General features: G+C 38.3%; 1 protein-coding gene across 1 annotated transcript in view; it reads left to right on the top strand.

The window, feature by feature from the left end:
* ROCK2 (Rho associated coiled-coil containing protein kinase 2) overlaps positions 1-23281 on the top strand; it is a 104677-nt gene extending 81396 nt beyond the window's left edge. The window contains exons 16-34 of the mRNA XM_082480183.1: positions 93-199; positions 851-1010; positions 2089-2249; positions 2684-2868; positions 4035-4104; positions 6606-6709; positions 6877-7063; positions 7409-7502; positions 7620-7714; positions 8399-8578; positions 8816-8984; positions 9377-9553; positions 12049-12119; positions 13084-13172; positions 13904-13982; positions 14194-14455; positions 15120-15333; positions 19678-19790; positions 21048-23281. Coding sequence (XP_082336309.1) covers positions 93-199; positions 851-1010; positions 2089-2249; positions 2684-2868; positions 4035-4104; positions 6606-6709; positions 6877-7063; positions 7409-7502; positions 7620-7714; positions 8399-8578; positions 8816-8984; positions 9377-9553; positions 12049-12119; positions 13084-13172; positions 13904-13982; positions 14194-14455; positions 15120-15333; positions 19678-19777 — 2504 coding nt within the window. The 3' untranslated portion in view covers positions 19778-19790; positions 21048-23281. The remainder of the gene's footprint in view (positions 1-92; positions 200-850; positions 1011-2088; positions 2250-2683; positions 2869-4034; positions 4105-6605; positions 6710-6876; positions 7064-7408; positions 7503-7619; positions 7715-8398; positions 8579-8815; positions 8985-9376; positions 9554-12048; positions 12120-13083; positions 13173-13903; positions 13983-14193; positions 14456-15119; positions 15334-19677; positions 19791-21047) is intronic.
* The last annotated feature ends 3628 nt before the right edge of the window (positions 23282-26909 follow it).

Below are 26909 nucleotides of genomic sequence, written 5' to 3'. Positions count from 1 at the left end.
TGTTACGTATGAAAAATGTTATCTCTAAGTAGATAAAGTACATTGTTTTTTCACATACTGCTGAGCCTCATTGATATTTTGGTCATTTTTAGGTCGAATATCTAGCCTCGAAGAAGAAGTGAAAAATGGAAAGAGTGCATTAGCCAAACTGGAAATGGAGAAGAGACAATTGCAGGAAAAAATTACAGATTTAGAAAAGGTAACAGCACTTCTAAGTGAACATTGGTGTTACATTCTTATGGAATTTTAAAATTTGCGCTTTTATTACTTGAGACATGGAGACAAAATCTATGCAAAAAGTAAGCCTTGTTTTCAGTGTTTATTCTTTTTCTTTGTCTTTTTTGTTTATTGGTTTTGGAATTTGAGAAAGGGGGGGAAGATATCATTTCCCTTATGATCATAATACATTATACTTCCAAAGTACATAATAACATATTCCAGTGTGTAGCTTAACAGTGCAGTAGTAACATTTCATTTTTTCTGTTGTGGGTTTTTTTATAAACTCTCGGTATTTCCCAAAGTAAAAAAGCTTCTGCTAATATTTTCTTTGACAAATTTGTCATTGAAACAAAAGTATTGAGAACATTCTTCAATAAACTTAATCTTTGAGCCGCTCTTATTGTTAAGGCCGTAATTCTATAATTGTTTGCAACGGGGGATGTCGTGCATTTTTGGAGCACTTTGCCATCCATAGAAAAACATCTGTAGAAATGATTTCTCAGTTAGCTCCTTAGAATTTGAGCTCTCTCTTCTACTCTTAGCACACTTCCAAGCAGCATGTTATTGCTGTCCAAAATTTTGTCTTTAACCTGATGTATTTAGTGTTTTATTTCAATTTATTTTTTTAAAGGAAAAGAGCAACATGGAAATAGATATGACATATAAATTCAAAGTTATGCAGCAGAACCTTGAACAAGAAGAAGCTGAACATAAAGCCACAAAAGCACGATTAGCAGACAAAAATAAGATCTATGAATCTATAGAGGAAGCAAAATCTGAGGCTATGAAAGGTATGTATCTGACATCACATTTACACCTTATGTGTAAATGATACGAAGTAGATAATACAATCTTTTGATGCCAGTGGAAGCCTAAGCGTAGGTTTTTTTCATTGATTACCCTGTTCTTTTAAAATATCATTAGTGTTGTAAAAATCAGTCATAGTCCCTTTATCCTTGCTTTGCTAGGTTAAAGACACACTGGTTTAGTCTCAGAGTAAAACAGGTTCTCCATTGCACACACCACTAATTCATTTTCTGTGCTAGAGTATTCTGAATTATTTTTTCTTGAATTTTTATTACTAAAACTGCTTGAAGCATTTTTGCTAAGAGCTTATCAGTGCTCTTACTCTGTGTACTCATACCTTTTTGTGTCTTCCTAAATAAAATATACGTCAGGAACTTAGCATTTTAAATGTAGACCAGGTAGAGTTAGAAATGGCAAAGCCTCTGCTGCGCTTCCATAGTCACCGTGCACCGTTCTGGTGCATCTCATGACAATTGAAATATCTTGGAGAGGGGGATAATTACTAAACAATTCCGGAAGATGGCTCTTAGTTTTGAATTAAATTTATTGCAGGTACTTAAAAAGCTACCTACAGATCCCATCCTTCCAATTGCAAAAAGCATTCACAAAAAAATTTTGACCATGCAGATGTTCAAAAGAAGCACAAATGATTCAGTAACAATGGCTGAATCACCTGGCATATCAGGTTCCCAAACAGCTTCAACTCTTTAAATGATTTCAAATTATAGTAGTCAAAGCAACACTTCAGTAGATTTAATTGGAATATTTTTGAAAATCCATCCTTTCTATCCATCTCAGGTGTGTTGCAGATAAACTGGAAGTTATCTTGAAACTCAAAAGTAGGAAATACTGATCAGTAAGGAATGTTTGCAAAAGCATCCTCTGGGTGTGGGTATGCTGTGAAAATTTTAATGAATCACTTTTCAGCAATCTTTCTCTTCAGTGTTAAAAGAATAAACGTGTTGTGTATTGTTAATATGGTACAGACGTCCTCCTTCTCCCCTCGCCCTCCAAAATCTGCTCATTTACACTGACTGACATCTTAAATCTCTTGCTTGACAGAAATGGAGAAGAAACTTTTGGAAGAGAGAGCTTTAAAGCAAAAAGTGGAAAATCGGTTGTTAGAAGCTGAAAAGCAGCGCTCCATGTTGGACTGTGATCTCAAACAATCACAACAGAAAATCAATGAGCTCCTTAGGCAAAAGGATATACTAAATGAAGACGTAAGGAACAATGACAAAAGGAGTCTTGAATGGAACCTGGTTTTCAATGTCGTAATATTTTCCCTGTTATAGCTATATGTAGGGATGAATGTATTTGTGAATGAATATATTTAGGAATGAATATTTGTGAATGAAAATGGCAGCAACTTTTAACTTCTCTGTATTTGAGACTTTAAGAAGCCTACTTTATGGAGTGTGGGTTCATTTTTCTGAAATATTGCAGCATTATTGATTCTGGAACGTAAAATGCTGTGAGATTGACATGGAAAAACTAGCTTATTTATTGTGTGCTAATGCCTTTGTTCAGGAGACAGCTTTGATTTATGAAGAGATGTGAGCATGTTGTACAAAAATACAGAGGAAGTCAATAAATGTTTAAATGTTCCTTTCCTGTGTAGGTCTGTAAAATTCACAGGTTTCTCTTTATTTTTCAGGTAAAAAACCTAACATTAAAAATAGAGCAAGAAACACAAAAGCGCTGTCTCACGCAAAATGACCTCAAGATGCAAACGCAACAGGTCAACACCTTGAAAATGTCAGAGAAGCAGTTAAAACAGGAGAATAATCATCTTCAGGAAATCAAATTAAGTCTGGAAAAACAAAATAATGAACTCCGCAAGTACGCAGAGTTGCTTTTTATTTTTTAGTAATGTTACTGATTTGTAATTATCTTCTGGCAAAAGCTGAGAGCAATATTAATTTAAAAAATTGCTGCACAGAATATGCTGTTCTACAGTGCAAAACGTAATTGTTCTTTAAAATAATTTACAGTGACTCTAGTTGAGATTTGCCCTAGTGATTCAGCAATGTATAGATTTGTAGTAAAAGATGTTTGTTGTCCTGAAAATCTTAAAAAAACCCAGCTTAAAAACAAGAGCGAAGACTTCAGAGAAGCACTTATTTATAGAAAGTCTAGGTACTTTTTTTTTAAATGCTGTAAGAATTCAGTGAAGAGGAAAGTTACTGGCATTGTTGGTCCAGGAGAGCTTATTAGAGTTGGAAATGAATAGTAATACAGAGCTGTGAAGCGTAACCATTGGAAATATCCACCACTACAGATGTTTGAACACATCTGTTGAGCCTTCAAATAGGAGTTGGGTTAAATCCAGCAGTTCTTCAAGGTCTTACAAGCAATATTTGCACCTCATAATAAATAAATAAATAAATATTTTTTTTAATGCAAAGAACATTCTTGTGAATAAAAGACAAGTTTAGCACATATATCAGATTAACCTCATTCTTAGCTCCTTTATGACTTCTGAAATCTTTTCTGCTACCTAACTGTTCTTTGTTATGGACTGACTAATTGACTTTCTGAGTTGTTTTAATAACAGATGAATTCAAGAAATGATGCGTGTCAAAGAATACAGACATGTTTTCACAGACTGAGCTCTAGCAAATGGGAGACCTAAAACAATCCGTCAGATCAGTGATATTTTACATGGAAATAAGATTCTGTCGGTGGCTGTTTGTTTTATCAGTGTCTCTTACTGGTTAAACTATGTGCCACCATTGTAGTTAGTGTGTTAGCAGTATTAAACTGATTTCTTATTAGTTCAGTTTTCCCAGCTGTACAAGTGAAAAAGAGAGCTCGTTCGTTGTAGTGGCCAGTGCAGTCAAAACCATGACAAGCTGGTTCCCAGAGGAAGCCTCAAGTTTAATTGCTGACCATACTTTGGTCAGGAAATGACTGAAGGATCTTAAGAGTATGAATGCTGTCTTTTCTGTTTACTGGCTTGGAATTGCTTCATATCTTTCCTTTTAAAGTATGTTATTCCTTTCTAGGGAACGTCAAGATGCAGATGGACAAATGAAAGAGCTTCAAGACCAACTTGAAGCTGAACAGTATTTCTCAGTATGTTTTATGCTTCTTTATTTTTATACTAATCTGTTTTTAAGTACAATGTGAGCTTTACTTCTTCCTCCTCAGCCATCAGGCGTTTCGCATCTAAAACCTAAAGCTAATCCTCTTCTTGTGTCTGTCTTCAGTCTTGTCTGCAGCCTTGTCGTCACTCCTTGTTCTTGATGACTGAGCAGTGTGAAAGAGCTTGTGTTAAGATAATGTCCTGGCTTTGGAAGGGAGTCCCAAACACAGTTTAGAGGGAGAGAGGAGCTGAGCAGCTCATTTTTCCATAGTATGAATAATTTTCTGATTGTTTCAAGCTTTTTGCATTCAGCATCTCTTCTGTGCTGCATGGAAGGGAAGAACTGTATTCTCAGAATCACGTGGTGTGACAAAACATGTGCATTTAAGGCTTGGAAGGAAATTTTTGCATTACAGCCAAACTTGGAAGAGATCTGTGGTGGGTTGACCCGGGCTGGATGTCAGGTGCCCACCAAAGCTGCTCTATCGCTCCCCTCCTCAGCTGGACAGGGGAGAGAAAATATAACGCAAAGCTTGTGGGTCGAGATAAGGACAGGGAGGGATTGCTCACCAGTTGCTGTTAGCAGCAAAACAGACTTGACTTGGGGAAATTAGTTTAATTTATTACCAGTCAAATCAGAGTAGGATAATGAGAAAGAAACCCAAATCTTAAAAACACCTTCCCCCCACCCCTCCCTTCTTCCCAGGCTCAACTTCACTCCCAATTTTCTCTCCCTTGTCCCCCCGAGCGGCACAGGGGGGAGGGGAATGGGGGTTGCGGTCAGTTCATCCCGCATTGTCTCTGCCTCTCCTTCCTCCTCAGGAGGAGGACTCCTCACACTCTTCCCCTGCTCCAGAGTGGGGTCCTTCCCACAGGAAACAGTCCTCCGTGAGCTTCTCCAAAGTGAGCCCTTCCCACAGGCTGCAGTTCTTCACAAACTGCTCCAGCATGGGTACCTTCCACAGATGCAGTCCTTCAGGAACAGACCGCTCCAGCATGGGTCCCCCATGGGGTCACAAGTCCTGCCAGCAAACCTGCTCCAGCATGGGTTCCTCTCTCCATAGGTCCTCAGGTCCTGCCAGGAGCCTGCTCCAGCATGGTCTCCCCACAGGGTCACAGCCTCTTTTGGGCACATCCACCTGTTCTGGCCTGGTGTCCCCTACGGGCTGCAGGTGGATATCTGCTCCACTGTTAACCCCCACAGGCTGCAGGGGCACAGCCTGCCTCACCATGGTCTTTGCCACGGGCTGCAGGGAAATCTCTGCTCCAGCACCTGGAGAATCTCCTCCCCTCTTTCTTCACTGACCTTGGTGTCTGCAGAGCTGTTGCTCTCGCATATTCTCACTCCTCTCTCTGGCTGCAATTGCTGCTGCACGTTTTTTTTTGCCCCATTCTTAACTGTGTTATCCCAGAGGAGCTACTGCCATCACTGATGGGTTTGGCCTTGGTCAGCAGTGGATCCATCTTTCAGCCGGCTGGCATTGGCTCTGTCGGACATGGAGGAAGCTTCTGGCAGCTTCTCAGAGAAGCCACCCCTGTAGTACTCCTGGTACCGAAACCTTGCCATGCAAACCCAATACAGGATATGTTGAGAGTTTTTGCTTTATTGTGATAAGGTACAACAGAATAAATAGGTATGGTACTTAAAAATCATCACTAATACATGGAGGGTAATTTATATTAACAGTGCACGACTGGTCACGTTGCAGGTAGGGCTTTTTTCAGAATTAAAGGTAGCTTAAGATTTTACTGTGGTCTTTACATCAGTGGGGAAGTTTTGGTAGATCAAAAAGTTGCACACATTAAAGGAGAAGAGATAGGCAGAGTTGAGGTCAGTTGAGTGCTGTGGATAGGCCAAGGACAGTCTGTCTTGAAATTCCTGCACTAAATGCACTTGCAGTTGTCTGTCACTTTACCTCTATATAGTCATTTGAGTGTACAGAGCAATATAATGTATCTTTCATTTCCTCTAGAGCTCTAGATTTGTATCCATTTCACAAAAATGTGAATTTCAAATGTTTTTCTAATCTTCTTTTTCCCTTCCTCCTATACTGCTTTTTACTCTTTAACTGTAATGTTGTTTTAATGGATTTGTGTGGTTAAAATCTAAATTCTACCTACCTACCTCCCTCTGATAAAGATCTAAAATAGTAGAAAAAAATTAGTAATTGATTTTCCTTGTTTCAGATGCGTCTGATTTTCTATCAAATAGTAATATTCACATTGAGAGTCTCCCTAACAGTATGTTTACAAACATAAAATGTATATCATACGTCTGTCCATTCACAAATACACAATCTAAAAAAGAAAACCCAACAAAAAAGTAAAATAACCAAAAGCATGATTTGGAATGATGACGATTAGTTAAATTTACTCTTAATTGAGTGTGTGATTAAAGAATTGCATACAGTGTCATCTTGTGTCATTTTTTGTGTACCTCCAAGCTAGAATATGCAAGTCGTGTCATTTTCTATCCAACTTTAAATTCTAGACTCTGTACAAGACTCAAGTTCGAGAACTTAAAGAAGAATGTGAGGAGAAGACCAAACTTTGTAAAGAAATGCAGCAAAAGATACAAGAGCTACAGGATGAGAGGTAGGTTTTACTAGTTGCAGTACTGATACATAAAAGATTCGGAAGGCATGTTGTTGTTTTATTAGTTTTATTATTTCTTTTTTTTTTTTTTAACACGCCCCCTACCCCCCGCCATAACCTCTCATCTTTTAAGTTAATAGTTAATAGTATGTATCAATAATTTGCAGAGATTCCTTGGCTGCTCAGCTAGAGATTACTTTGACCAAAGCAGATTCGGAACAACTTGCACGTTCCATTGCTGAAGAACAGTACTCTGATTTGGAAAAAGAGAAGATTATGAAAGAGCTGGAGATTAAAGAGATGATGGCGAGGCATAAACAGGAACTGACTGAGAAAGATGCCACCATAGCCTCTGTGAGTAATATGAATCATAATTCTGATAGAGGTTTGCATGGGCTTGAGTTTTATTGGCAGTTTGAGTTTTCCATTGTTATTTAGCATGCTTAGAGGTAAGTGATATACAAGTATATTTGCATTTTAAAAATACTTATTTTCTATGAATGAAATAAAAAAAATCTCTTATCATGTTTCTTCCATGCATATCTCTGATGGTTCTTTCTGCTGTGCCCTTACCCCTATTACAAGTAGTCCTCTAATCCTTACCCTGGTTTCACTCTGAAGCGTTTCCTTCTGTCCTGTAATGCTTTTGTTTGCTAAATGTGTTTTGTTAGATAGTCACAAGTACTTTTTGTTTTGTAGTTGGAGGAAGCAAACAGGACACTAACTAGTGATGTGGCTAATCTTGCTAATGAGAAAGAAGAACTAAACAATAAACTGAAGGAAGTACAAGAACGTATGTATTCTCTGAACCAAATGTAATATAATTTGAAACCACTTTTGTTCTTTAATAGTATTATTTTCTTTTGTAATGAGCTTTCATAGAGGTTTTTTTTTAATTACCTTGCCACAGAAATTACAAAGCTAAAAGAAGAAGAAGCAAATGTAGGAAATATTAAAGCACAATTTGAGAAACAGTTGTTGACTGAAAGAACATTGAAAACCCAGGTAAGCAAACGTATCTAAATGATGAATGAAGGGGTAGTGTTCATGAATTAAATAATTTTGAATAGGAAACTCTCCATGGTAAACTGTCAATATATACCGTTAATACTTTATTATTTTTTGCCACTGAAACAAAATATATTGGGGTTTTGTTTTGTTTGTTTTTTTTTTCTTTCTTCTACTAAGTAGACTTTCAGTGTAGTGAAACTGCATTCTCATGATTTATTATAGAGGAACTCCTAATCCAGATGCAGTCCACCAGCAAAAATCTTCATCTCAGTCAAATAAATTCATATTTTACTGGTTTCCATCTTGATTTATATTCTTTTGTAAGTTGCATAAAACAGTGTATTTCTGATTGTTTTTTAGAACAAGTGGCATTTTAATCCAAAGATACGTTTTGTGGTCAGCTAATGGAAATGGAAGAGAATATTTAAATGAGTAGAGGTGTTCAAAGCAAATGCTTGCTTTAAGTGAGAATGGCATTGTTATTGCCTACTTTTCAGTTTTGAGTAGTACATTGAATTAAAGCAACTTTATAGTACCAGATATGCAGGCGTTTTATTTACAGTTAGATTAAAAGTGGCTGGTCATGGATAGGAAAGAAGGCTTTATATCTTCACAATTTAACTCTATGTATTCATTGGTGTGGGTTTTGTTTTTTGCTTTTTTCTTCCCCATGGGAAGGCTGTGAATAAATTGGCTGAGATCATGAATCGGAAGGGTCCAGTCAAACGTGGAGCTGACACTGACGTACGGCGGAAGGAGAAGGAAAATAGGAAACTGCATATGGAACTGAAGTCTGAACGAGAAAAGTTAACCCAAATGATGATCAAATATCAGAAGGAAATCAACGAAATGCAGGCGGTAAGATCCTTTTGCAAGTATAAACATTGATAGCATTTTCTGTAGTTCTCATTGAATTACTACAGGCTTTACTACAGGTAGCGCATACAGTCTCTATTCCTGAATTTCCCATGGCCAAAAGAAATACACAGTGTATATACTGAGATTGGCTGCGAAGTCTGCGTAATTTTCTACTTACATTTTCTCTGAGTAACTGAGTACTGTGATAATAGGACATCTTGCAATTTATCCTTACAGCAAATAGCAGAAGAGAGTCAGATACGGATTGAACTCCAGATGACTCTGGACAGCAAAGACAGTGACATTGAACAGCTTCGTTCACAGCTACAGTCGTTGCACATTGGTCTAGACAACAGTAGCATAGGCAGTGGACCTGGAGATGCTGAGGCAGATGATGGATTCCCTGGTATGTTAATTTCATTGCTATTTCTGCATTAATTGAGTTTATGCCAGTGTTTTACCATAGAAGCTGAAGTATTAGGTTAACCCTCTGGTGATTCTGTGGCTTTTCATCTTCAGGTGTTTCTACCATCTTATTAATGCCCTGATAGTGATCACTGTCCACCTACTAATGAAATCTGTCTGTAATCATACTTCATCTTACATTTATTTAAAGAAATTTCTTTTAAAAATTCTTTTGTACCCCATTATAACTAAATATATTTTTCCATTTTATTATGGTGGTTATTTTGTAGTTACTGTGTTATGTGATGAAAAGTAAAACTAATACTCTGTATTCTTAGAGATTCTATTTTGACTTCTTTTCTACCTTTTTCCTCCTTTATGCTTTATGTTTAGTCCATATCACTCAATCCCACACTATGGAATCCATGTCTTTTACCTACCAGCACTCTTCTACCTCTGTCAGTATTGCCACTAAGCCTTCCAGTTCTCGCATGCTTCTCGATTCTGATTCTGACTCAGAGGAAGAACATTTGTCTTGTTCCCAGAGCCCTACAGAAGTTGATAGCACAGGTGACATCCCTGAGAACTGTTTGGTTTTTTTCTTACTTGTCCTTTTATCTGTTTCAAAACTAACACTATTAATACATTATTAAAGAAAAAAAAAAAAAAAAACAAAACCAAAAAACAAACCACAAAACCAAATCTGTCAGTAAACACACTGCGGTGGTAGTAAACATTGCCATCTAAGACATGAAAAAGCTTGCATGAACAAATAACTGGCCTGTTTTCTCTAAATGTTTACGGATGCTTGCTGCCATTTACAAACCCACTGTTTTTATTAAAGCATTGAATAAATGAGCCTTATGGTCTTGTTTTCAAGGTAGCCTCTATCCATTATCTGCCACTACCTGTATGACTCTAAGATACTGGATACCAAAGTCACACCTTTGTGTTTAAGTGTGGAGACATCTAACTCCTCCCCATCTACATGTACATTACTTGCTCATAGAAATTCAGTCTTCTGAGCATTACATTGTTTTGCCTTATTTCGAATCTTATATTGGATTCTTGTATGGTAAGGCAAGCAAAATTTATTCATTTTCCAGATACATAAAGCAGATAATGAAATGATATGGCTCTGGTAAAATGGAGCTTTGTTTTACTAGTTCTGTATTCATTGTATATGACTACACATACACTGTGTTGAACAAATCTTCTGTTCAGTGTTAATGTCAGAGGTGGGTATTTTAGTTGCATTCAAATTTCTGTATTTCACTTGAGGTTCCTTTAAAGTGTGACTAGCTTCCCACTGAAGGCAAAATGTTTTCTGGAATATTGACGTTACTTCATCAGACCAGACTAAAGAATAGTGCATTTCCTCTATTTTCTTCATTCTCTGGTTTTTGCTATGAGGCTTCTAATAAAAGAATCGTTAAGTACATACATCATTTTGTCCTTGTTAGCTGCTGTTTTGATATCTGCATGGTTTTGTTTTGTTCTAAAGTAAAAATCATATCTAAGCTAGGACTTTTTTCTGACATAATAGATTTGAGGTTTAATGGTTGTGTGTTGTTGTTTTTTTCCCTCCTAGTGCTTATAAGCATGTGCTGTGAAAATTTTGTAATATTCTCGCCTTTCTCTGATCTGTTGGTATGCAGCGGACACCAGAAATGAAAAAGTGTAACCAGAAACTCTCATTTTGTCCAGTTTCATGTGATGGTATTAGAGATAACAGAGAAAAATAGGAACAGTATTAATGCATATTTTTTCAAACCATTAACAAGCTACACATGCTTCCTGGATGTGGGGGAGGATTTTTTGTATCAGCATTAGTGTTGCTACCTTTTGTATCAGGTGTCAAAAGGAACAATTTAAAGTGACAGGTATGAGGCAAAATATACGTTATAGGACTACTTCATGTACTTAGTATGTACATTAAAATGTGTCGTCAACAGCAATGCTTATAGAGCAGTAAATTTTGAAGACAGTGCATATCTCAATAAATAACCTTGCTTCAGGTCTCTCTGGACAAAATGAGAACTCTATGAATATCTAATAACTATTTGTTATGCTATGTTAAACATGGGCTGGAGCCTGCAAATGCCCTCTGATGAGAAAGAAAATACCTTTTGCAATTTTGGAGCATGTTTGTGCTCCTTTTATGGTTTTGAGTTTGTTAACACTCAAAGCTTTTAGTATTTTTGACTTGGAGGTTCCTCAGCATCAGCAGAGGTGGTCTGCTAGGGTGGGAAACTTATTAGAGAAATAATATTGCAATTGAGTAGTTCCTCTTAATAAAACACAGGGGAAAGAAATGCTATAAAATGGGGTCAAGCACTAGGAAAGTGTGATCCTGGTGAGGTTTTGGTTACGACTGACGTGTATGTCAAACAACAGTTGAGCTGTTAATACCATTTGATAAATCCTATCTGACTAATGTGCCTGTGTAATATAAAATATTGCAAATATGTGAAAGGGCAGCTGAATTTTAAGCAAGGCCTAAGGATTAGCCAAAAATGACTTATTTTAGATTATAAAGCCTAGGAGACGTAGGCAGAATTAGAAAAAAGAAAAATTGTCAGAGCAAAAAATATGAATTGGAATACTAAACTTCAGAAATTTTGCCTGGCATATAGAGGATATAGGTTATTAGTGGTGGTAGTTTGCCTTTTTTTGTCTTGAACTGAATGTTGTGTGGTCTGTACTAATATCTTCAGGTGCTGTTTTAAAAGGTAAAGGCTGATAGACATAAGTCTTGAAAAATTACCAAAGGCAGTGTGTGTGCTATAATTGCAAGTTTGCTCTTGCCCTTCTTTCTTGTGCCTACTACTTTTTTTGATTGCATTGTTGGTTCTTGGCTGTATTCAGGAATACGTGATTTAATTTATCCCTGAACATTTACTGTGATAGACCTGCAAGACCTTATAGTTTTAAATAGTTCATGTTCTCATGTTTGCTCTGCTGCTTTATTATTGATCTTCGATAACTATTTTAAAATGCACAGTAGTCTCAAAAATAATGCTTTGTGAAATATTTATGTTCTTCATTATACATCTTTTTTTCAGAATCAAGATTGGAAGGCTGGCTATCACTGCCTGTTAGAAATAACACTAAAAAATTTGGATGGGTTAAAAAGGTAAGAAAAGCAGATTTATGATCTTGTTTCATGTGTAGTCTGGATTTTAAACTTATAGCAGGTTTTCAACACTTGAATTTTTTTTTTTATATATGTTCTCTCATTACTTAAATGTATAAAATATGTTAGCTGGTACAGCTATGTCTGAGAGGAGCAGGTTCAGACAGCTGTAGTAAGTTAAGATACTTCTTTGTCCAGCCAGAGGTGAGAACAGCCATTCATAATCCTCAAACGTTTGTACGTTGAGCCGTAAGCATTCCCAGCAGAATTACATAGCTGGAATTCAGCAGAGTGTGGACACAGATGCCCTTGACAAACTTTTTATTTAGGAGATAAAACTTAACAACTCCTCATGCAGCCTTCACTTGTTTACTGCTTTTCAGTAGCCTCTTTGATGGGTCTTTCCGCAAAGAGTAACTACACAGTTTCATACCAGTTCACTTACTGCTGAGTCAAACTGTTGGTTCTCAACAAAATTCTGGAAATAGGAGGTCCTCTAGGTAACTAGTTTTTTTATGAAAATTGCTAGCAATGCTGGTAAGTGTAACAGTGATCTTTGTGAGTATGATCCCTATTAGTTGTGAACTGCACGTGTTAAACAGGCATCATAAGATGGCAGTTACTCTCACTACCAGTCCAAGTAAAATAGAAATGAAAAGCTTTTATCTTACTTTCTTCCAGATTTTCATTTTTATCGCTTCATAGGTACTTAAATCTGCTTAAATGTCAGTTGATCTGATAACATAAATTATTTTATCAGGTAATCAGAATTTTGTTTGTTGTGCAGTGAACTTATTGGCAAATCATGGACTTAGAATACAGGACTACTATTGTCCATTTAGCTACCATTTAATAAAATTGTAGAAAAATATTGCCGTGACATCTGTGGTACTTGCTGTGACATCTTTAACATCTGTGATGAACTTGATTAAAACATATATTTAATCCTTTTCTCTCTTAACAGTATGTAATTGTAAGCAGTAAGAAGATCCTGTTCTACGACAGTGAACAAGATAAAGAGCAATCTAATCCCTATATGGTATTAGATATAGAGTAAGTATTACCACATGAGATTCCGTCTTCTGATTTGTACGTGAACTTTATTGGAAGAACTTTGACAAAAGGCCTTTTGAGGTCTAGTCGGGGAGCGCAGTGTCAAACGGGGCAACTTTTGTTTGCAATTTGAACTACAGAGCTGGGTGCTTAAGCAGTGCAAGCAGTTGTAAGCAGTGGCGCAGCAGTAGTGCGGTGCTCAGTCCGGTACGGTTAGCTCTGAGGTAACTGAACTGCTTCCACTCGCTCAGCTGGACCTACCTCACACACACATTGTAGCAAAAAATGTTAAGAAAATTAGCGGAGAGGCTATAATTTTCAGTGTTTGTACATTTTCAGTTACAACGTGTCCTCATGGGTGGGTTGTATAGTTAATTAATTAATTTTCTTAATAAATACAGAATGTGGATATTCAGAGGTTGGAACGTGGGCAGAGGTTTGTGTTAGAAAGCCACCGGCAATCATTAAAGTCATGTCACGTTGGTTTTTCAGTGATGTAGCTTTTTTTTGCAAATATAACTGGATACTTGTGACTTCTTTTTATTTAGGGTTTTTGGAAGTCCATGTGCAGGATTGAAAGATAGGACTTTAATCAAGTGATTAGAAATTTGTACTGACAAATCTTTAATGGTTCTAAGTCTTAATGTGGTCTGTTGTATCTTAATTTGTCAATTTAAATTTATCATTTTGGTAATGTTAATTTTTGTCCTTATTGAAATAATTTCCTGTAGCAAACTCTTCCACGTCCGACCAGTCACTCAGACAGATGTGTACAGAGCGGACTCCAAGGAAATTCCCAGGATATTCCAGGTATTCAGTAACAGATTAATGTTTCTAGTGTAACAAAGATGGTATTTCACACATTGCCAAAAATATTTTCGTAACACTGTCTAATGGAATATTCACTAAAAAAAGAACTTGAAAAAACTATTCCATTGTCTTTCTTCAATCTTTCTACTTAATTACTCTGACCTTCCGTTTGTCATATAGGAGTACTGAGATTATTTTGCTTTGATTTTAGATTCTATATGCTAATGAAGGAGAGAGCAAAAAGGAACAGGAATTTCCCGTGGAACCCATGGGAGAGAAGTCAAATTACATTTGTCACAAAGGACATGAGTTTATACCTACTCTTTATCACTTTCCAACCAATTGTGAAGCTTGTATGAAGCCGCTCTGGCATATGTTTAAACCTCCTCCTGCTCTAGAATGTCGCCGTTGCCATATCAAATGTCACAAAGATCACATGGATAAAAAAGAAGAGATTATAGCACCTTGCAAAGGTAAATAGCAGGTATTTGAATATGCATTTAGTCGCTGGAATCACAAGGCATTCTAATAGATCAGAGGATTCTAGTAATAGTCTGACACCGACTAAACGTAAACAAGTAGGTTTTTCTTTTAGAAGTACGTAGCTGTCAGAACCTTTCTAAGGATGTCTACAATGAGGATCAGCTCACTGGTGTGAGTTAATGGCACATGGCCAATATATATACATACCTCTTGTGTTGTCAACCTCACGCAGTAAAGCGTGGTAGCTGTAAGGCTGCTCACACTGTGTGTGGTGCCGCATTGCTGTGCAAAACGGTAGTGTTAGTGCATGTTACGAAATAGCTTATATTCAGTGAAGTTTACTCCTTGTGACTCAAGTTACATAGTTTCCTGGGCTCAAGCACACCTTTTTGTGTTAGTCTTCCTTGTTTCTTCCTGTGTAAGTGTTTATCTTCCATCGTACTAAGTCGTTACCCTCTAAATGTAAGGAGGAGGCACTGTCAACAGCCAGGAAACATGAAGTTTGGCAAAATCTGGTTCGCTTTGCTTTTGATTTCTCTGCTGATTTCTCTTTGTGTTGACTGTGAGAGTATGGTAATCTGACAACTAATTTTCAGGGTGGGGACATGCTTAGAATAATAATATTAATTTCTATTTTAAAAATTTTTATTACAGTGTACTATGATATTTCAACGGCAAAGAATCTACTACTGTTAGCTAATTCTACAGAAGAACAGCAAAAATGGGTGAGCCGACTTGTGAAAAAAATACCCAAGAAGCCTCCAGCACCAGACCCCTTTGCTCGATCTTCTCCCAGAACTTCCATGAAGGTACAGCCAAACCAGTCCATCAGACGACCAAGTCGACAGCTTCCTCCAAACAAACCAAGGTGACACAAGAGCTGCTCTTTAGTTTATTGTTTTAAACATTTTACTACAATTATTGTCGCATATTTTGATGAGGACTATTGACCACAAATGTTGACCACTGACGTGATCTAGCATACCATCTTCTATAAACCTCAGTTAAGTTATAAGAAGAGCCACGATGTTTGTTCCCTTGTTTAAAGGATCTTGCATTACCTGTTAGTTAACCCTGCCGTACCCTGTTGCTCTTACGTGTAATAGGCAGAACTTGTAGCATTGTCTGTAACAGTTCCTGTGAACTGGCAGCTGGTAAGGAAAATGAGGTTTAATTAGGCAAAGAGTCAGTGAAAGGGTGTGAAGATTTAGAAAAAAGGAAAGAAAAAAGTTTTTAACAGTTTTCAGGATGGCCACTACTGTACCTGATTTGAAGTTGAGCAATAAAGTTAGGTGCTTGTGGTTCTAATGAAGCTTGGAGAGAATTAGAAGCCCTCAAAAAGCAGTCTAGAATGCCTTACACATAGCAAAAGACTATGTGTCCTTTGTTTCTTATTGCTTGGTTTTGAGGCATGTGTTTGAATTCCTGCCCCGCTCTAAGGTTAGACACCTGATTGCAAATTTGTATGTTAGTGAGTGTTTCATCTGACCAAATGTGTATATCTATGTCTGACTCCATTTACAGTCGATATTTAGGAAGAGTTGTTTTCAGGATTCATGTCCTCCTAGTGTAGAAAAGGAGTATACAGCATGCTCTTGGACATCTACAGTGAAAAGCTAGTTCAGATGAATGTCGCTTCTTCACCTCTGCCCATGCGGGTTCCACAGCGTGGAGCCCATTGCTGCAGTCACAGACACCTGTCTGAGCATCACTCATGCTTTTTGCAAGACAGCAGGAAGATGGGAGGTGGGGCACCACCATTTGGTCAAGTAACTGGAACGCTTACCAAAAGGTGGGAGAATTGGTTTCAACTCCTTATTCCGCCTGGAAGCACTCATGCATATGTCTCGTGATTCCTAAAAGAACAGTCTTATCAAGTTCCTCTGATTTGGGGAAAAAAATGTCCATACAAACCCCAGTAATCTATTACTGGATCAGATTTAAGAAGGAAAGTCCTATACTATGTTGCCAAAGGGATGACATTCTGCAGGTAGTGCTTACATGATTGCACAGTACGAATTTCTGGGTTTTTTCAGTTTGCTTTTTTCACCACCTACAGTACTAGCTAATACTTGGTTATATCAGTCCCCAGTTGTTGACAGCCTGTGAAAAGTTTGGTCTGACTTGTTTTGTTTGTTGCGGTATTTCAGCAGCAATGGACAGTTCAGCAAAGGCTTAACATTTTTCCCCAGAGAGGTAATTTGGCAGTGGCTAGGCAGTATTGCTCTCCTTGTTTCTGTGACCAGACTGCCACCAATATTTAGGCTGGCTGGTTGAAAACTGGGTTGGGTGAGTTGCCAGAGTTACAGCGGAGAACGCAGTGTAAGTGTGCTCTGTCTTTGTACCATGATGCTGCTGTTATGACAAAACAGCCTTATGTTATGAAGAGATCTTAAAATACCGGTATTTTAGTGTGTGGAAGTGCCTAGTGAAAGAACTCAAAGTAACGTTAATTTCACTTCCCTCCTAACTTCCATACAGTCTAATTTTTCGTCATTTACTTTACATAATTAAAAGAAAGTCAGACCTCATAATTTGGATTTTAAATGATTAGATTTTTATTATAACTGTGAAGGCAAAAAGTTTTTTAATTACTACTTTTAGGGACTGATTATCAAAGAGTGTCTTTGTGCAAAACTAACCAAAATGTCAGTGATTGGATTGAAGCATGAATCAAGGAGATATTCATGACAACTTCAGGGATGACTAAAACGCTTTTCTTCTGCATCATGTTCACATTCTAATTCATTAGCGTTATTCTGTTTCTTACTGTTGACATATAAAGGGTATATTATAATCTCTTTTCTTTTTCCACAGCTATTCTTAGGTGCTCTGAAAATAATTTTTCTCCTTCTACCGCCCTTCTTCCAATCTTCATGGCCTTTTTAACAAAATGCTTTTGTAACATAGTATTTACTTTACATTCCTTTCAGTTGTGGTCCTCCTCCACTACAAATCAGATTTTTTTCTATCTGTATATTTTATAGTGGTGGGAAAAGGAGGATGAATATTGTTGCGTGTAAGCCATTTTATTTTTGCAGTTAAACTTACCAAGTTAGCTTTGCAGATATACCGAACAGATGGAAAAGTGTAGTTCTGTGAGGTCACGTCACCTATCACCTTACTAATGCAGGTCTGTCAAACCAGTGGAAATTTGTATGAATTTAAATACTTTTAATTAGAAACCACATACCTACAAATTACTGTAAGTATGGCCAATTTATATCTGACTGGTGCTTCTGTGAGGCTTTTGTGCAAGGGCTTATGGAATAATCAACTTTATTAAGAATGAAGATGTAGTTGCCAGTTAAATCTGGGGACAAGCTGGAGGCGAGCCAGCAGTGGGCCCTGGCAGCAAGGCAGGTTCTGGGACTGCACCAAGAGGAACGTAGCCAGACAGTTGAGGGAAGAGATCATCCCCCTGTGTTCACTCCTTAGTCTGCAGCGAGATACTGCCTCCGTGTTTGGGCCCCCAAATTCAACCCAGACATTGACAAACTGGGGCAAGTCCAGCAGAGGCCACCAGGGTGGTCAGAGCAGAGGCTTGAAGGAGCTGGGCTTGTTCAGCCTGGGTGAAGGACAGCTCCAGGGGCATACCATAGCAGCCTGCCCCTGCCTGTGGGGAAGGAATCAAGGAGACGGAGCAGGGGTCTTCAGTGCTGCACAGTGGGAGGGTGAGAGACAAGGAGCTCAGTTGAACCAAGAGAGGTTCCAACTGGATAGAAGGAAAAGCCAAAGCAGAGAGCCGGACAGGGAGGGAGGCTGGTGAGGCTGGCTGGGCTCCATCCTTGGAGGCTTTCAAGACTTGATGGGACAAAGCCTTGAGCAGCCTGGGCTGGCCATGTAGCTGACCCTGCTTTGAGCGGGAGCTTGGGCTGGAGACCTCCTGAGGTCCCTTCCAACCTCCATGGTCCTATAAATGCTGTCCCTGACAGGAATTTCACACAGTGATTGTTTCTCCGAGGTTTTCACAGCTGTTGTTCTTTGTGACGATTTAAGAAAGGGCAAACCAGTTTTTGATACAGACTATACAATTTCTGACTATCCATTCAGTTGGATTGTGCCAAACAGATAATTCCAAATTGAAAAAAATCAACTTAAATATATTTTAATGCCTAATCAATTCTGTGTTTTAGAAATTACAATAGCCATAGTTCATATAATAAATGAATATTGAGCCTTTTCAGGGATACATCACATTTAAAAGTGTAAAAACTTTAAAACCTGAACACCCAGAAAAACCCTGAAAGCCATTTTGTTTAAAGCATGTGATTAACTATATTAAACACTGTAGCATGTTTTAGTTCAAACACACTGAACGCTCTGTTAAGGTAAGATTTCTCTCTCTGCCTCCTGTGGTTAGCATATAATCCAGATTTAAAATCCATTGAGATCACTGGAGAGATGGATAGACTGGGTTTCACTTCTTGTAGCTATAGCAATAGAGAAGTTAGTACTTAACTTTGTCTAAGATCCTTCGATAACAACAGAAAGAGACCAGTGCTTCTAGACAATGATTCATCCCATCCCCAAATAAATGCCTAAAATAGGTAAAATGACTCATTTGCTGACAAGGTTTGCCTCGCTTGCTTTCTTTGTTCTATAACGACCATAGAAGGAGCGCAGGCAGTGACGCCTGGAGAACAAGTTGATATACCCTCTTTTTTGGCATTGCTTAGCTTGAAATAATGAGGTACAGGGTAGCTGTATAGTGTAGTTCCACAATATTTGGGATATAGTAAAATCCTACTGTATTTGTGTGTAAATTCAGATGATATTTTATTTGATGTTCTGTTCAGCAATCAAAATTATTTCATTTTATTGGAAAAATCATTAGCCTTGTGTTACTGTCTGGAAAGGGATAGCAGGAGAGCATAAAACTGCACCTCAGTCAACAAGAACAGCAGCAAAACAGAAAGCAGCTAATTTTATGAAATGTACATGTTGGTCTTTACTGAAATTTTTGGGGAAAAAATCAACAATGGTAAGTGTTCTATAGGATTGAATAATTTGTGAGATAAATTTCCAATGAATACAATATTCCTGGCTTACATGAACGCTAGCTGAATCTTCATATTCCAGGATAGGTTAAGGAAGGAACCCACCTACCTTAACAGTCTTTTACTTAAAAAGGTATAGTGGTAACAAATGGAATTTTGAAGTCTTTTCTAGAAGCGTGACACACATTAAACATCAAACCCTCCTGTTGCAGATTACTTGATCTGGCATTTAAGGACTGGGATTGGTCATTTGATGATGTTGATGATATTGATGGTGATGATGATGATGATGACGATGTTTTTGATTTCTGAAGAAGTATAAGGGGTAAATCTAAATAGAGAGGAATGGATGTGTTTGCCTTTGAATACAGCATGCTATGTTGGATTTTGTTTCTCAAAGCAGAGAAAATACAAGATCTCATTTTAGTATTTAATAAAAATGAGATTCTGTTCATGATGTCGATGAATTTTTAGAGGAGTCATCTTCATTAAAACGAAGTTGTTGCCTTTGTCAATGTTCTTATTTTTCTAATTTTTGATCTTTTTTCAAAATTCATGTCTGCCTGCCTGAAAAAAAAAAAAAATCTGCTGTTTTTGGAGCTGTTGCTCATCTATAGTGCTAATACTGCTAACCTCCACAGATGATTTTTGAAGGCTAAAAGGGAGATTGTAGCAGTTGAAGGTTTAGCTGAAATATAATTGGTATTTACAAATACTTTTCATTTTTAAGCTTTTAACATAAACTGACTGGCCGATGGCTAGCAGACATGAAATCACTAGAGTTCTGCATTTTGCTTTTCTACCTGTGTTATGAAGTGAATTTGACTTGGCTTTCCTTTGCAGTGCTGTGCTTTCGGGGTACCTAACCATGCTTTGAAAACTACGTAAACAAATGAGCTTTGCAGCTTCTGTGATACGGTTTCCCTGACTGCATTAAAAAAGATACAGCCGTTTTACTGATCTAATTTGTCCCATGGCTTACTCAAATAGGCAGTGTGAATGTACTGGAAATAGTAATAACTATTTTATAGCTCTCAATGTTTAATCATTTTACATGTTGATGCAATGTTATGTTTACACAGAAAAAAAAAACCACCAACCCTGAATGTTAAATTCCTAAGAATTCTTTTAAATAGTACGAAAGGTGTGTCTCAGCCTTATAAAAGAATGGGCGATGAGAGCAGCACTAGGGCTGTACCTCAGCTGTGTGCTCTGTTAACTGAGGTACCGGCTCTTGTAGCATTTAACTGGCTCAGTGTTTACAGTAACAAGCATTACATTAATTAAATATACTGCATCTTTATGTATTAAAAGCGTACAAATTACTAATCTTTTAGAAGTGACTATTACGTTGTGCTTATTTTACTTTACCCTCATACGTTGCAAGGGGGTTTAATTGATTGGGGATCGTCATGCATAAGGATGTACTATACTTAAATAACGATGCTGTTGTATGCAGAGGAGTGATGTTTCTCCCAAGTACGCTGATGAGCCCTTCTTAACTGAAGACTTTGAGGAAGTATATTTTTGTCAGATTTACATTTGTTGCATTTACTGACTGAGCTTCCTGCTTCTTTTTCAGCTAACTGCTTTCCGTGAATGCAGACACAATTCAAGGTGATAATTTTCTTCCCGTTACAGCAAGACTGAAACATATCCCAAAATATATTAAAAATATATATTTTCCTGAGAGATTGTGCTATATATATCAGAGGTTTACATTTTTGCTGCAATATAAATTACTAATCTCTGAGGGTTTTCCTGTATTCTCCTGAGTGACTGATCAAATGACGAATGGTTGGTAAATAGTAAAAGGATATGTTAGGTAACCTTTTAAACTCTATTCCACAAAAGCTTTCTTGGCAAGACACGTACACTACATTTCATAAAAGGATCGAGAGGAACGGATATTAAAATGGAAGAAACTGACTTTTCAGCTTTCATAAAGATGCCACCAGCATGTCTGCAAGAAGAACAGGAGGAAGATCCACCGTAGTGGTATAGACTGCATCTGTAAGAAGTGACCATTATACTGTGTATATATATTGTACTGTAATACTGCAAGAGGGTTTTTAAAATCTTTCCACTTTATTTTTTTATGCTTATTAATCAGATACCGTTACTTATTGCAGTTGCAACTATGCACTTGTATAAAGCCATAATGTTGAAGTTTATATCATTCATACAAGTCTATCAAAAGCTGCATGTCAGTGTTCAGCAGCTGATGTAAGTTTGAAGTATATACTAGTTTCAGCTTACATCATCATGGGCAGTCCTGTTTTACCTGTCTAATTGCCTTAATTTAATTTTTTTCAAGTTTTTTGCCCATTCTCTCTATTTAAGGAAAAAAGAAGGTTTACCAGCTCTTAGGATGCAATTTTGCTTTGTGGCAGAAAAAATAGTGCACTACTTTTACACCTAGTAAGTATATCAACATCAGCCTATTTTGAATGTATATCGACTGGTTTTAAGGGTGGAGAAGCGTTGGTTACAGAAACAACGTCTGATACCATTGGAATTACTAGACCATTTGCGTGTACGTGTAACTCCTCATCCAGCCCTTTTTACAAACCTCAATATTAGTTATTGACTTATATTAACCCTCATTAAGTGCTATGAAACTTCATTTTGCCTTGTTTTTGCATACTCTCCTGGATGTGTTTTTTATTTCTGGGGAAAAAAAAAAGAATCTGTGACTATTTTTACATTTCACAACACAATATCCAAGGACTGTCACAAACTTTAAGAAAACGAAAACATACTGTAGATGTATTTTAAAATTTTAAATCTGGTTCTCTAGCACATAGCTGTAGGCATAGATAAATATTTCAGTAGTGTGTTTTGAGAACTAATAGCTGGGAAGAAAGGGCCTCAGAGGCACTTAATCTGACTTTTTTTTTTTTAACTTGGAGTTGTACAAAAAATATAATTTATGTGGGCTCATTCATGATGTGTTCATAATTATCCCAGAAAATGCATGTTTTATACAACTACAGTATGCGATGTTAAACATATTGACAGTAAAAAATGTAGTCTCCTATTTGGTCTCTTTATATATATATAAATATATATATATTTAAAAAATATATATATATAAAATATTGTGTGGGAGTGCAGTAATTTAAAATATGATCTAACACTTCAATGAAGGAGGACATTTCACTTTAAAATTTTGTTTGTTTGTTTTTGTTTTTTAAAGAGTGTTGAAATGTTTGGAAGGATAGGACCATGATTTATTTAACACTATCATGAAAGGTGGACTTGGAAACACTGAAAATGAATAAATATATTTACATTTTGTAACCTCTACTACAGTTCAGCGTAACAGAGCCAGAATGTATTCAGTCTTCTATTTATGCACTCGCAAAGTAAAATGTTGTTTGTGAGTTCTTAAATTCAAAAGAAAATCTCTCATATCGTTTCTGTGAGGTATTATAACCCAGCGCACAGCTGCAGTGTTTTTTCCCTGCTTGTTTTGATTTGCAGAAGTACAGTATATTTTTAGGTAATGCGGATTTGCATAGAGTACAACATTAAAAATGTATACAGTAAAACTGTTTCCATTCACTGAATGCATAAATATTTTATATATATATATATATATAAAAAATGTTACATTGTGGGAAGTTCTATCCTTTTCTGAATTGGAGAATATTATATATATATATTTTTAAATAAACTATTTGAGTAAGGTAAAACAGTCCCTGAACTTGAGAAGCTGGTAATTAATTGAACTATTCAAATGTATAGGCAACTACTGGGGCAGACGCGGGAAAGGCAAGGGCTGCTCAGAAGGCAGCGCAGCAAAGGCTGTGTGCGGAGGAAGGGCAGGCTCCAAGGGCGCTGTTGGGGCAGGCCACCGGCGCTGGGGCTGGATCCCGGGCACCTTCTGGCCTTGGCGTGTCCTTGTTTACTGTGAATCCCTGGGACCCTCTCACGCCTGACGTTTTAGGGAATGTACTGTGTTATTGTGTTTACTAGCCACATTCTGTACTTGTAGAAATAGTTATTAGCTGTACGTACAGCAGGCTGTATTGAGATGCCGTTGTAGAACAATATGGGCTGATAGGGAGCACTGGAGGTCCTCTGGTCTGACCTCTACCTCAAAGCAGGACCAACTTAGCATAGGTTCCTCAAGGCTTCTGAGTTTTCAGTGCCTCCGGGGATGGAGGCATCATCGCAATCCTCAGTTCTCCTTCATGCAGTTTGTCCCAAAACAAAGGAGGAGCATGGGCTGTGTTGAGCTGTAATGTGGAGATCATTTGGCCATAATATGATGTGCACAAGCCTTGTTTTGTACCCAGGACACAAAGGGCAAAGCTGTTCTTCTGTTCTTCTCACTTGTCCTTCTGCTTGAGACAGAGCTTCCATCTGCAGATGTAGGGAACACAAAGAACTCTCAAATGTTTGTGAGATTGTGGTGTTTCCTTATTGTCCAGTAGTAACCTTTTAAAATTTCTGAGAGAAGAGCATATTCCTGAACGAAGGAATAGTTGTCTTAAGTCACTGATGTTTAAACACTTTCTTTTTGTAATGGGGCTGTCCCAGCAAACAGGGCGTTGTTATGGCCTGGATGACTTTATCTATAGAAATTCTCTTGTTGCAAGTCCTTTTGTTTTGCAAGAGTAAACAAAGAGCATAGCCAAGCTGCAGATTAACCTTATGGAAGAATGGGGGGTCAGACTCGGAGCCAGAAGCTCAAGACACTCGTAGGGAAGTTGCTCTTTGGTTCCCATCCAAGAGCTCACCAGCACGGAAGCTGGACAGGAAGACCCCGTCGGAGTTAGCGTGTCAGTTGTCACAAAGACCTTTCTGAAAGGAGATTTCCACTTTTGTCTAGTTGCGTACTGCAGTTTCCTACTTCTAGCGGTTCCTGCCAAAGCTCAGCCCCTCGCAGCGCTGCCAACGATCCAGCACCAAGTCTGTGTACTGAAGGAAACATTGTGGTTCCTGTGCTTCTTAGCACGGTTGATGCTGTAACCAAAACGTGGACTGTAGGACTACATAGGACTCAGAAACATGCAAGAGGCTCAAGTGACAGCAGCTCAAGAGGCGGTCAGTGACAGCGGCCAAATTTAAAACATCACTGAAGTTTCACTGCAAGCGACTAAATATCTTACTACCTCTGAAGAGACTGAACCTACATTTTTGACAGGCGTTCAATGGCTCTCTGAAGTCACCAAGGCCAGGAACGCTAGAGGTGATGCGCTTTCTCTCTCTAGTTTCTCAGGCAGTGTCAGATGATCATTAGAAATTTGAGCATTTGTGTTTATAATCTTACAATGTGTTAGTTTCCCATCTAACTTGGAGAGAGTCATCCTTGGAAGAGGATTTATTTATCTTGGTCTCAAGTGCCTTCACCCATCCTGTGCTTGTGAGGTTGTTTTTGGGATGCTGCTGCAAAAAGGGGGAACATATATGAAAACAAACCTCTTACCTGCATAGCTCTTACAAACCCTTACCACCTCCTTACTCTGTTTCTAAGGCAGCAGAGCATAACGGTCCGTGGTCCAGTTGGGGAATTGGAGTTTTTCCGTCTCCTCCGCATTCCTGGATAGTTTTCCTTGGCATTCATGTTAAAATAGTGGTTCATTTGTTTTTCCCGTGGATTACAGTTGATCTTCAGAGTATTTTGCATGTGCACATACTACACTTCAGGTTGAAGACATTATTTGTTATGTTTCAAGATGACCCTATAAACCATTTAGGGGATTATCAGCATCCTGTGGATCATGGGGTTTAGCCTGCTGCTTTGAAGTAACCTTCATGAGAGTGGGAAGGAGTTGTATTTTGGCTCTTTGTAAAAGATGTTGAAGGACCAGTTCTGAAACTAATTCATGTTCTGTGTTGAAGTTGCCTGTAAAGTGGACAGTGATGTACTCGGACACACTCATCTGAAAATGAGAGAGGTCTATTGACATGTATGTAGCAGAAAAGAACACGGCATCTAAACACATCAAATCTAATTCTCCCCGGAAACTACTGCAACAAGTGGAAAAGCTGACCATCAAACCATTGTTCCAAGAAGTGGGGACTCAGAGGAACAGTAATTTATTAGCACAGGGATGCTAATTACCAGGCCTTGTTACAAAGATAGGGGTTTTGAATCTTTGCCCCTTGTAGGCAGGAGGAATTGTTTTATAAGGGTCAGGAAGTCAAGTTACTACCCGATAGTTGCCATTGGAAGTGTGCAGCCAGATTGGACCACCGCTGCTTTTGCTTCAGTAATCTCCCAGAAGCTCCAGGATTAAAGTGATCTTTCAAAATGAAAGTCACAGTGAAAGGTGGAAAAATTACAAAGTTATAAGTGTATGTAGTCCTCCATACCTTAAAGAAATCTGGAAAGACACATCTTCACCCTAAAAAGAAAGGGCAGAGAGTGCAGCAGCTGCGGGTCCCTACAGCCCTTCTTAGGTGGCTTGGAGGAGCTGTGTAGAGATGTTTCTGCAGCCACGGCGACGACGTGTGTTACTTCAGTTGTGTCACCCCGTTTTGAGGTCTAGGCCTTCAGCGTCTCTTTACAGCACTGAATCTCCATGTTAGCAATATATCTTGGATATGGGCTACCTTTTATTAACGAGTTAATTGGTGGAAGCTTTTCTTGGAGGTATCTGAGATATTTAACTGTTTTAAGGCTGAAGGAGCTAGGAGACACACCGTCTGAACCCCTTTTCACACCCATTGGCGCTAGCGTTGTTGTCTCTTTCCTCAGCTGTGTTCCATTTTCCACATAGGCTCTGTCCGTGACCTTGTAGCAAGGCGCAGGTTTGGCTGCAGCTTCAGGACTTGCACCTACTTGCTGGATCCCATGGCCTCGCGTGCCTGCGTGACATCGTCCAGCACATCACAGCCTTGGTGTACCGGGGGCCAACTGAGAATCAGTAGGATCTGTGTAGCCGCTTGTCCTCTCCAGAGCAACGGAAGGGCTTGATAAATACAGTAAGAGAGGTGCCCTATATGCTAACTGTACCATTCAGAGCTCCAGCAATGGGAGTTTCATTACTGGGAAGGTGGGCACACGTGTAAGCTTAAAACAAATATCGACACTGAGGGAGGAAAATACCCTTGAGCTCAGAGAGACCACGAGGACTGTAAGTCATGCTGTGCTGATGGTGCACTTCAGGAAAAAACCAATTTAAAATCTCTCCAGATAAGTCACTGTCTTGGAAGTAATCTCAGTGGAATCTGTGTGTAGTCAGTTGCTCAAAGGGGAAAGAATTTCTTTACAGTAATTGGGTAACTTAAAATACGCCTTGCACAAACTCAACTTGTGCTTCATTAGAGTGCTGACTACCTGATTGTCGTGGTTTAGGCCAAATCCACCACTGGGGACCCGAGGGACCACAGATGGGACCGACAGATGCTCCCCTCTACCTCTCTTCAAAGAGAGACGTGACGGAGGGGGGACAGAGGCATAGAAAGTGTGTTCCTCCATTTATGCTTT

This window comes from Vanellus vanellus (assembly GCF_965231255.1).
Source record: "Vanellus vanellus genome assembly, chromosome: 3".
NCBI lineage: Eukaryota > Metazoa > Chordata > Aves > Charadriiformes > Charadriidae > Vanellus > Vanellus vanellus.
The sequence above is the reverse complement of the archived record's forward strand: the minus strand, read 5'-3'. Positions and strand labels throughout refer to the sequence as shown.